The sequence below is a fragment of the Haliotis rufescens genome, unplaced genomic scaffold (genome assembly GCF_023055435.1).
Source record: "Haliotis rufescens isolate VD_foot unplaced genomic scaffold, xgHalRufe1.0.p SCAF_3, whole genome shotgun sequence".
Classification (NCBI taxonomy): Eukaryota; Metazoa; Mollusca; class Gastropoda; order Lepetellida; family Haliotidae; genus Haliotis; species Haliotis rufescens.
This window is the reverse complement of record NW_025964001.1, coordinates 42,258,818-42,268,721: the sequence shown is the minus strand read 5'-3', so window position 1 is coordinate 42,268,721 and position 9,904 is coordinate 42,258,818. Positions and strand designations below refer to the sequence as shown.

The 9,904-nt window shown below is 44.8% G+C and overlaps 1 protein-coding gene across 1 annotated transcript; it reads left to right on the top strand.

The window, feature by feature from the left end:
- The first annotated feature begins 683 nt into the window (after window positions 1–683).
- Window positions 684–1,295, top strand: LOC125384386. The gene has a single exon (XM_048403427.1). The coding sequence runs from the start codon at window positions 684–686 to the stop codon at window positions 1,293–1,295; it is 612 nt and encodes a 203-aa protein (XP_048259384.1).
- Window positions 1,296–9,904: the final 8,609 nt, after the last annotated feature.

Below are 9,904 nucleotides of genomic sequence, written 5' to 3'. Positions count from 1 at the left end.
TTGGGCCTTACACGGAAATATCTCCTAACAATGAATTATCGGCGACTGGCGACATCCCCCGGACGCCCCCCGTCGGCCATGTTGTGTGTCCCGCGAGGTCCGCACGTGCCAGGGCCGTGTGCTGATTAGGTGAGGCAGACGACTGGAGTTATTGGAAAAGATTAGGACTAGAAAGCGACAGTAGGAGCAGATCCTCGTGTCTCCCCGATCATCCAGCGGAGAGACTGCTATTGTTGGCGACTTTTTAGACGAACTCAGCAGAGACAGTTAAGGTCTGTGCAAAGCACTCGACTTCATTTAGACTTGACTGCATGGGTGATGCGTTTATCAAACAGAGAAACTTAATCATAACTTTATGCATTGGGCAAGTACTGGTCGAACGAAGGCATTGGAGCTAAGGGGAGGTAACTAGATACGTGTAGTTGCCTTACCGTAAAGCAATGCCATGGGTTGAAGTTGGGTGTTCGAGATGGCGTTATATGGGTGGAAGTCGGGTGTTCGAGATGGCGTTAGATGGGTGGAAGTCGGGTGTTCGAGATGACGCTAGATGGGTGGAAGGCGGATGTTCAAGATGGCGCCAGATGGGTGGTAATCGGGTGTTCGAGATGGCGCCAGATGGGTGGAAGGCGGGTGTTCGAGATGGCGTTAGATGGGTGGGAGTCGGGTGTTCGAGATGACGCTAGATGGTTGGCAGGCGGATGTTCGAGATGGCGCCAGATGGGTGGAAGTCGGATGTTCGAGATGGCGCCAGATGGGTGGAAGGAGGATGTTCGAGATGGCGCCAGATGGGTCGAAGTCGGGTGTTCGAGATGGCGTTATATGGGTGGGAGTCGGGTGTTCGAGATGACGCCAGATGGGTGGAAGGCGGATGTTCGAGATGGCGCCAGATGGGTGGAAGTCGGGTGTTCGAGATGGCGCCAGATGGGTGGAAGTCGGGTGTTCGAGATGGCGCCAGATGGGTGGAAGTCGGGTGTTCGAGATTGCGCCAGATGGGTGGAAGGAGGATGTTCGAGATGGCGTTATATGGGTGGGAGTCGGGTGTTCGAGATGACGCCAGATGGGTGGAAGGCGGATGTTCGAGATGGCGCCAGATGGGTGGAAGGCGGATGTTCGAGATGGCGCCAGATGGGTGGAAGTCGGGTGTTCGAGATGGCGCCAGATGGGTGGAAGTCGGGTGTTCGAGATGGCGCCAGATGGTAGGAAGTCGGGTGTTCGAGATTGCGCCAGATGGGTGGAAGGAGGATGTTCGAGATGGCGCCAGATGGGTGGAAGTCGGGTGTTCGAGATGGCGTTAGATGGGTGGGAGTCGGGTGTTCGAGATGACGCTAGATGGTTGGCAGGCGGATGTTCGAGATGGCGCCAGATGGGTGGAAGTCGGGTTTTCGAGATGGCGTGAAATGGGTGAAAGTTGGATGTTCGAGATGACGCTAGATGGGTGGAAGTCGGGTGTTCGAGATGGCGCTAGATGGGTGGGAGTCGGTGTTTGAGATAGCGATAGTTGGGTGGAAGTAGGGTGTTCGACAATGCGCCAGATGGGTCGAAGTCGGTTGTTCGAGATGGGTGACAGTTTGGTGTTCAAGATGCCGCTTGATTGACATGATTATCAAACACATTTTACCCAGACACACATGAACATCAAGCCAGGTTATTCAAAGACACATGTTCTACACAGCTACAGCTCGTTGCAATTAACGAAATGCACATAATGCAAGTAATATGCAAAACATCATTAAAGATGATCACAGTCGACTTCTAACAGGCCTGAAGTATGGTAGAAATCCTTTGATGGGTGATGTGGCTTGACTGAAAAACGGTGTATGTGTTAACTAAAATAATGACAGATTCCCTGTCTCTAAAGATGCATCACACTGCAATATTTTTTATACAAATGGTTCGTTAATCTGTAAATTGAATCCTTTTTTTCCAAGGTTGGCTTCAACGAGCGAGAGTCTGCCGAGCTGTAGATGGTTGATTTTGATGAAGAGGTTCCCGGGGGAACTTGGATTTGCGGGAAGAGAGGGAGAGAGGTGCCGGTGCCCTTCAGATCCTCAGACCACCCCTAGATCAAGACGGCAAGAGGGCATCGTTGTCTTCCGGATACACCCCGCCTCTGTAACGCTACATCCCCAATCTATTACTGTCACAACATTGCCGACGAGGAGGGACTCCGGGGTAAGACATTGCGTGATCACAGCTTGACTAACCATCAGTAACGGGATTACTAAGGCTCAGAGTGATCATGAAGCCCTTGGGAGCCTCCGGACTCACCCTCCTACCAAGTGATCAAATTTAGGAAATATGTCGAGTGTAAATGTTTACTATACTGCCTTTTTTATCATCCGATGGAAGAAAGAAATGCTACATTTGGCTCAGAACTGATGTGATCTGTGTGCACAGTTGTTTTTCCCTTTGTGATCGTAATCGATGATGTTGAAAATGCCGCATCTACCTATCCCCGAGGTCGTATCCTGGACCCTCGCGAATGTCGTGGAGTCACATCCTCATCGCTAGGTGGACAAAATGTGGCGCCACGACACATAGGCCTATGTGTTGGCAGCCATACTATGTATCCGGCAACTACACTGGTGAGGGAATATCTAGCACGACGGCATTGACAATAACAATAGTATTGAAATAAACATCCATTACATATGTTCTTGATAGTGGCTATTAACAAGCAGCATGAGTTGTATGATCCCCAGGGAGCTGAGAAACTCGAGTGCACACTGATCCATTCACCGGGGTAATAATGTAGCGCTTTGAGCAAGCTTAAGGGTGTGGATTTTGCACATGTGCTCAGTATTATCACTTTCTAATTTAACTCTCTCTTTTCTTTTTCTTTTTTTTTATTATTATCATCATTATGATAATGATTATCATTATCATCATCATTGTTATTATTATTGTTGTTGTTGTTGTAATTTTTACAGCTTAAAATAAATATATGCAGCAAAGAGGGTTTGAGTCATCCTGGCACAGTCAGGCTGGTTAGGCTCATCATCAGCTCAGGGCCCTAGCCCCCTCTACACGCAGTCCAGACAGCGAATGGAACTTCTCCCAGGACGCGCTGCCTAGTCAAACCCACCCAGAACTTTTCGGAGAATGTGAAGACTCCCCAACACTGTAGCCTTCTGCATTACCCAGATTGTCAGAAGGGCCGTATTCCTGGTAAGCAAACCCGGGTACTCCGCAATGTCAGTCAACAAATTGGGAGGTACCTAAGGCACCGAGAACAATGGGGAGTCGGACAACTTGGTACTTGGGATGCAAGCGTGACATTTCGAAAGCGAGGTCCGCATATTTGCCATCTTTTTCCTCAATCTTGTCAATCACATTAGTGTCAAAGGGGGACAGAAAACTCAATGATATGAATGATTTTATTGGATTTATCAAAAAGGACAATATCAGGTTTGTTGGCCAGGATACGTCTAAGGCTGTAAATGGGCCTATTCCAAAGAATTTTATGTTTATAATTTTCCATGACGCCCTCTACATAATCCGGGTCGTACCATTGAGGGAAGAGCGAGGGTGGTGGGATCTATTGTCTGACATGATTCTTCGTGTGAGGATGTCAAACCCTGAATTTCTTGTTTCGTCCAATCAACAACACCAAAAGAATACGAAAGTACGGTCACAGCATAAGTATTTGTGGCTTTGACTTTATTGAGAGCATTCAGCTCTGAACTCTGATTTTCTTTAGTCTACATTTGTACTCTGCCCGAAGTTTGTCCTTGATATGGGCATTCTGGAGTTCGTCCCTAATCTGCATCCCTAAGTACGTATAGGCCTGACCTTCCACAAGATGGTCAATTACTCCTCCTCCAAGTACATCCCTCTTCTACCTTGCCACGTTTCAAATGAAGAATGTTGCATTAAAGACTTGAGTAAAACAAGTAGTCGCCCGGGGAAGTCAATACATTCTAGTGACCTCAAAATCCATTCGTGAGGTACAGAATCATAAGCATTTCTGTAGTCCATCCAACACATTGAGAGGTTACGGTTGTAAGTTTTAGCCTCTTCAAGGATCATTTCTGAACTAGTAGTTGATCCTTACAACCCCAACATCCTTTTCGGGCTTCTTTCTGCTCGATGTAAATAATGTCATTGGATGCGCGGTATGATGACACATAGACATCCTGTAAATATTTTGTATTGTGTATTGAGACAAGTAATAGGGCGGAAGTTTTTGGGATCAGTCAAATCATCTTTCTTTAGAAGTATTGTTCGACCCTTGCACAACCAAGGCGGAACATCCCCTGTATCCACAAGAGAATTAAAACAGTGAAGTAATGGTGTTTTGACACAAGGAAACAGATTCCAAAACCTGTTTCGAATACTATCAGGTCCTTGCGCCAATTTGGGATTATGCTTTTTTTAAATACATTTTTTCAGGCAATCAGGCGTAATGAAAGACAACAATGGTGATTTTATTTTTTCGTGTACACAATCATTATATTCCTCTACCCATGGTCCCTCGAGGTTACAGATGCCGGGCATAGACCACAACTGTTTCCACAACCTTTCACTGGAATCCATGGTGGGTCTTTCCTCATCACTGCCATTGGATGCATTTAGATGCCTGTAAAATTGTTTTCATTGGAATTAAACAATTTTTTTTGTCTGATGAAATTATTTTTCTTGTCCCACTTTCTTTTTCTTGCCCAAACCTTCAATTTTGCTTTCAGAGAATCTAGAATTTGATCAAGAATTTTCTCTTTTGTTGTCTTGTATTTTGTTTTTAAGTTTTTCCAAATTGATTTTTGCCGTTTTGACATTGATTGCCCTGAGGAACGTAATTTTTAGTTCTATATTATTATTATTATTATTATTATTATTATTATTATTATTATTATTACCTGCATAAAATGTCACAGATTGGCCACAAAAAAAAACATGCATAGGAACAGTGGAGGACGCTGTTTTTAAGTTTGTTATCACTTTAGAGTGCAACAGCTTGGTTGAAACCTATTCACGTTCTGCAATAATATTACAATCAGTGCTAACGTATACATCAATGTCTTTTATATCATACTCTTATTATCTGGCCCGGTCGACCAGCTGGAGCAATGTAAAGATACATATTGAAAACACATTCAAGTGAAACTGTAATATGAATACAACAATTAGCGTTGCGGGCCGCCACCTTCTGCAAAGGAACATTAAACTATCTTTACAGATCATGTACATGACAACATCGTATGTTATCACAGCAGTAGATTAAAAAGTAATAAAATGACTCTTCCAAAAACATTTAATTGCTAATTATGTATTGAGTGTGATTCCGCTGGAGCCTGTGAACTGTTAAATCTCGTTTGATCTAAATCCTTTGAATCGAAGAATAAAAAACCGTTATCAAAGATGACGACTGCAGCGAGCGAGGTGAGATTTAATCTGTATATGAGTACAATATGGCACATGAGCGGAAAGGCGGTTGTAGCGGGGAGGACGGGCCGTCTCCGCCATTAACCCTCATGTTGACGTAATGCGACCCATCAAGCGAACACGGAACAGCCATGTTTGGCACGACACAAATCACACCGTCATCCGCAATTGGAAAATGTGATCCGCCGTCACGTGCGTGACGTCACAAGCCATGTGGTCACGCGTCACGCGGGTAGATCTGCAAGTGTTTCACCTGTAAAGGTAGTGATCAACGTTCGCCAGGAGCACTGCGCGAGCTGAATGAACGACTGCCCTTTACAAGCGCACTAGTCGTTATCTGATTTTGAATTTATTTGCTGTACAAAATGAGTCTTTTGTCTATCATATTCATTGGATTAGCATAGGTTCCTGTAATCAGTTCCTGCGGAGGGTTGTGTCCCGCCGAACGGCGTCAGAACGCGCCTTTTTACCGGTAATAATGAGGAACGAATCCTCTAGGAACAGCGGAGTCGCGTGGCAGGTAGAGTACACCATGTTTGATGGCGTGTCGCGGGTGTGGCGCGCTGGGCCCAGGTTGGGTTGAGGGTTGCCCTCCGTCCTGGCTCTATGATATGGATCTGGCTGCAACAAAGCCGTGTTGGGTTGGCGGGGGAGATGGAAGAGTGAGAAAGGTGAAACCCGCATCGCCACTTTTCGCTTATTAAACACTAACTGATGACAAACTTGATTACATCAGGGGACTTGAGAGGTTCAGCGGTGTAATTGTGACAGAAAAACAACTCAGTGAGCGAGTGAGCTAAACGGGTTGGTGGTTTCTCTATATTCTGGAAATGGGGTTGCGCATGTGGAAGATCACATTATGTGCGTGGTGGTATGACAGTCGAAGATCACATACTGCACGTGTTGGCATGACAGTGGAAGATCACACACTTTGCGTGTTGGCATGACAGTGAAAGATCACATACTGCACGTATTGGCATGACGTGGAAGATCATATACTGCACGTATTGGCATGGCGTGGAAGATCACATACGGCACGTGTTGCATGACGTGGAAGATCACATACTGCCATGTTTGCATGACGTGGAAGACCACATACTGCACGTGTTGGCATGACGTGAAAGATCACATACTGCACGTGTTGGCATGACGTGGAAGATCACATACTGCACGTATTGGCATGACAGTGGAAGATCACATACTGCACGTATTGGCATGACTTGAAGATCATATACTGCACGTGTTGGCCTGACGTGGAAGATCATATACTGCACGTGTTTAAGAATCACTTTCAAATAATGATGGTACCAGGTGTTCGCGAAAAGGTGAGCGTATACCGCTGTATCACCGTCACAAACACATGCAAAAGCCAGTCAATTATTCACCTAAAACGGAAACTGGGTGACGAGTATCGCACGTATTTATCGTGTGAAAGCTACAAGATCTTTAATTACATTTTTGTACACCGAAAGGCGTAGTGTCATACAATTAAAGATATAGTCTTCAATTTGAAGGCGTAGTGTCATACAATTAAAGATATATTCTCCAATCTGAAGCCGAAGTGTCAAACAATTAAAGATATATTCTCCAATCTAAAGACACAGTGTCATACAATTAAAGATATATTCTCCAATCTAAAAGACCATTCTCTAAGCTTGTGCAGTCCCCCTCCCAACTCTATTGCAGGTGTACAGTGAAGATTCATTAAAGCAATGGAATTCAAAACATCGGCACCACAGAATAATCAGTCTCGAATACCTGCCGAAATATATTCCGTAGGGCTTGAAAGGCACACCAGTGATGAGTGAGTGAGTATGGTTTTACGCCGCTTTTAGCAATATTCCAGCAATATCACTGTGGGGGACACCACAACTAGGCTTAGAACATTGTACCCACGTCGGGAATCGGACCCGGGTCTTCAGAGTGACGAGCGAACGCTTTTACCACTAGGCTACCCGACCGCCCCAACAGTGATGAAAAATATATGAATGGATCACTGATTATTGGCGTTCGAAAAGGGTAAGCGTGTCCTGCTCGACCTGTAGCAGGGGCGGTCGGGTAGCCTAGTGGTTAAAGCGTTAGCTCGTCACGCCGAAGACCCGGGTTCGATTCCCGACATGGGTACAATGTGTTAAGCCCATTTCTGGTGTCCCCCACAGTGATATTGCTGGAATATTGCTAAAAGCGGCGTAAAACCGAACTCACTCACTCACTCTACCTGTAGCACCCGCCACTCACCCAATTTGCATTAAAAACGGAAGTAGTTATAAGTGAGTAAGGAGGTTTAAAAACCCCGTGTTAATGGCATAGCATTGCGTATCATGTTGAAAACGACGTGTAATATCTTTCACTTAATCTAAATGTCAAGCAGGTCTTTGATAGTGAAACCTTGATTGGAGTGAGTGAGTGAGTTGGGTTTAACCCCTCTTTTAACAGGGCCCCCGATAAAATAAGACAATTGAGCAGAAACTTGGACAATGAGGAAATCTGTGACCCACGAGGGATGTTTCACCATATGTGTCCTTAGACGTCGATGAAAATGTTAGGTGGTAGATATTAGACGAATGCTTTCTGAAAAGCTATAAAATTTGGTGACACATTCTTTGATTCTTTGACACATTTTAATCATTCCGTCTCATTAGATGCACATGTAAGTATAAAAACGTGGAAGCGTTGAAGAGTACAAACTTTAAGTCCAATTTGCATTCATACGCTTCGAAGACAAATCGTCAAAAACATTTTCTCAACATTTTACTTTTGCATTTTAGTTAGCCGATGAGTGTCCTTAACACACCTCGACCTTTAGGGTCGGGTTAATGGAAGGCGGTTTGTCAAAGCTATTCTTTAAGTGGTCTGGTTAAGTTGTCCTTTTTCTAAAGTTTAACAGCCTTCCTCACTTGACCTAAATGTTAAAAAATAGTTTTATTGATACTTTGCCCGCACTTTCTCCTGGTTCAAGTGTCAACACAATGTCCGATGTCTAGGAACACCATTAACTCCTGTACGTGGCAACATCGGGGCCAAGGGTAGCCCGCTGATTGGCTGGTCTATACAAGGACCGCAGAAAAGACAGGACCCGGATGGAGTGTATCAGGACATGTGTTTATGCGAGTCACAATATAACATCATTATAACATATTGCTTTCTTAAAGCTTATTTGTTTCTTTTGTGGAACTTCTCCACATCAATATTCATCAGTGGGGAAGATTTATTACCAATTGTTGTGAGAATGAGGTGTATGGCAGGACAATGTGCATGTTTGTCCCCCGCCACTGTCCCCAGGACAACATTACCATGACAACACAACGCTCATCCCAGCACGTGTTGTCACATCCTCCCGTCGGCTCACCCGGTCAACAGTCAGATCAACAGGAGTCGAATTTGAATTTTAACTTTACAATACTACGGTTTTACTTTGTCATAGATCTGGTTTCTTGGCGGGATGAAAGAAGGGGTTGCGAGTGTTTGATTGGGGATCTCCGTGAATGAGATTAGAGAGTCTGGGAGATTATCAGAAGGGGTCTTCGACGGGGATAAGACGGATTTGTTTGTACCAGAGAAGTTGGTAAACATTGCCTTTGCTTTCTTTGATCTGTGTGTGACCTGTGACGATGTTTCCTGAAGTAAATGATAAATAGTAGCCATTCGTACCTTTCACCTTTACGAACATAATATCATACTTCAAATGTGGTCATGTCCTTTGGCACTCCAACGTCGCTATATAAGTGCAATAATCTTGGACGCGACGTTAAACCCAATTTCACCTCACCTTTGGCACTCCAAAAATCAATGTGGGTTCGAATCCTGTCTTATGATTATGATTATGTTTCTAGGTTTATCAGCACCATACCCGTGCTTGTGGGTTTCACCATAAGTGGTAAACGTCTGAGACCTGCATCACTTCCGGCTTTCCCCCCAAATTAAGCTGACACCCCGTGATGTAACTGGAACATTGTTAAAATCGACGTTAAACCCAACTCACTCACTCAAATGTTTTCAAAGGCAAATTATCTTCTTTTTCAGGAAGCTACATAATTGATCGTGTCACGAGGTGGGTGAGTGATTGACTGAGTTCGATTCTACGTTTCTTTGAGCAAAATGCCAGCTAGACACCTTAAACAACGCATTGTTTTCAAGCGGGAATCAAACCCAGGTCTTCGGATTGACTAACAATCGCTTTACCCACTAGGTGCCCTATGTCCCACAAGCTCGACATAAACGACCGAGAATCACAACACACACTGACAATATGGTTATAAATGGCGAGTATTAGTGTCGGTACCTGTGTCGATGAAGGACAAAGCAGATTGATCAGGATTTTTACAGTAACTTCACATTAATAGAGTTTGACTTATAACACACTGAATAAATTGCAAACTCGTGTGCGCGCGAGCATGCACGTGCGGTACCTGGCCGCAGTGTTCACCATGGCGATGCTGCAACCGTACCACGTGACCGGGTCACGCTCCCGTCTCACGCCAGCTCTGCGAGGAAGCGGAAATCAATGTGACATCCTTCTGTT

What these genes read in the sequence shown, in the direction of transcription:
- LOC125384386 (XM_048403427.1), top strand. Translation starts at nt 684, where the DNA reads ATGGTTGGCAGGCGGATGTTCGAGATGGCGCCAGATGGGTGGAAGTCG.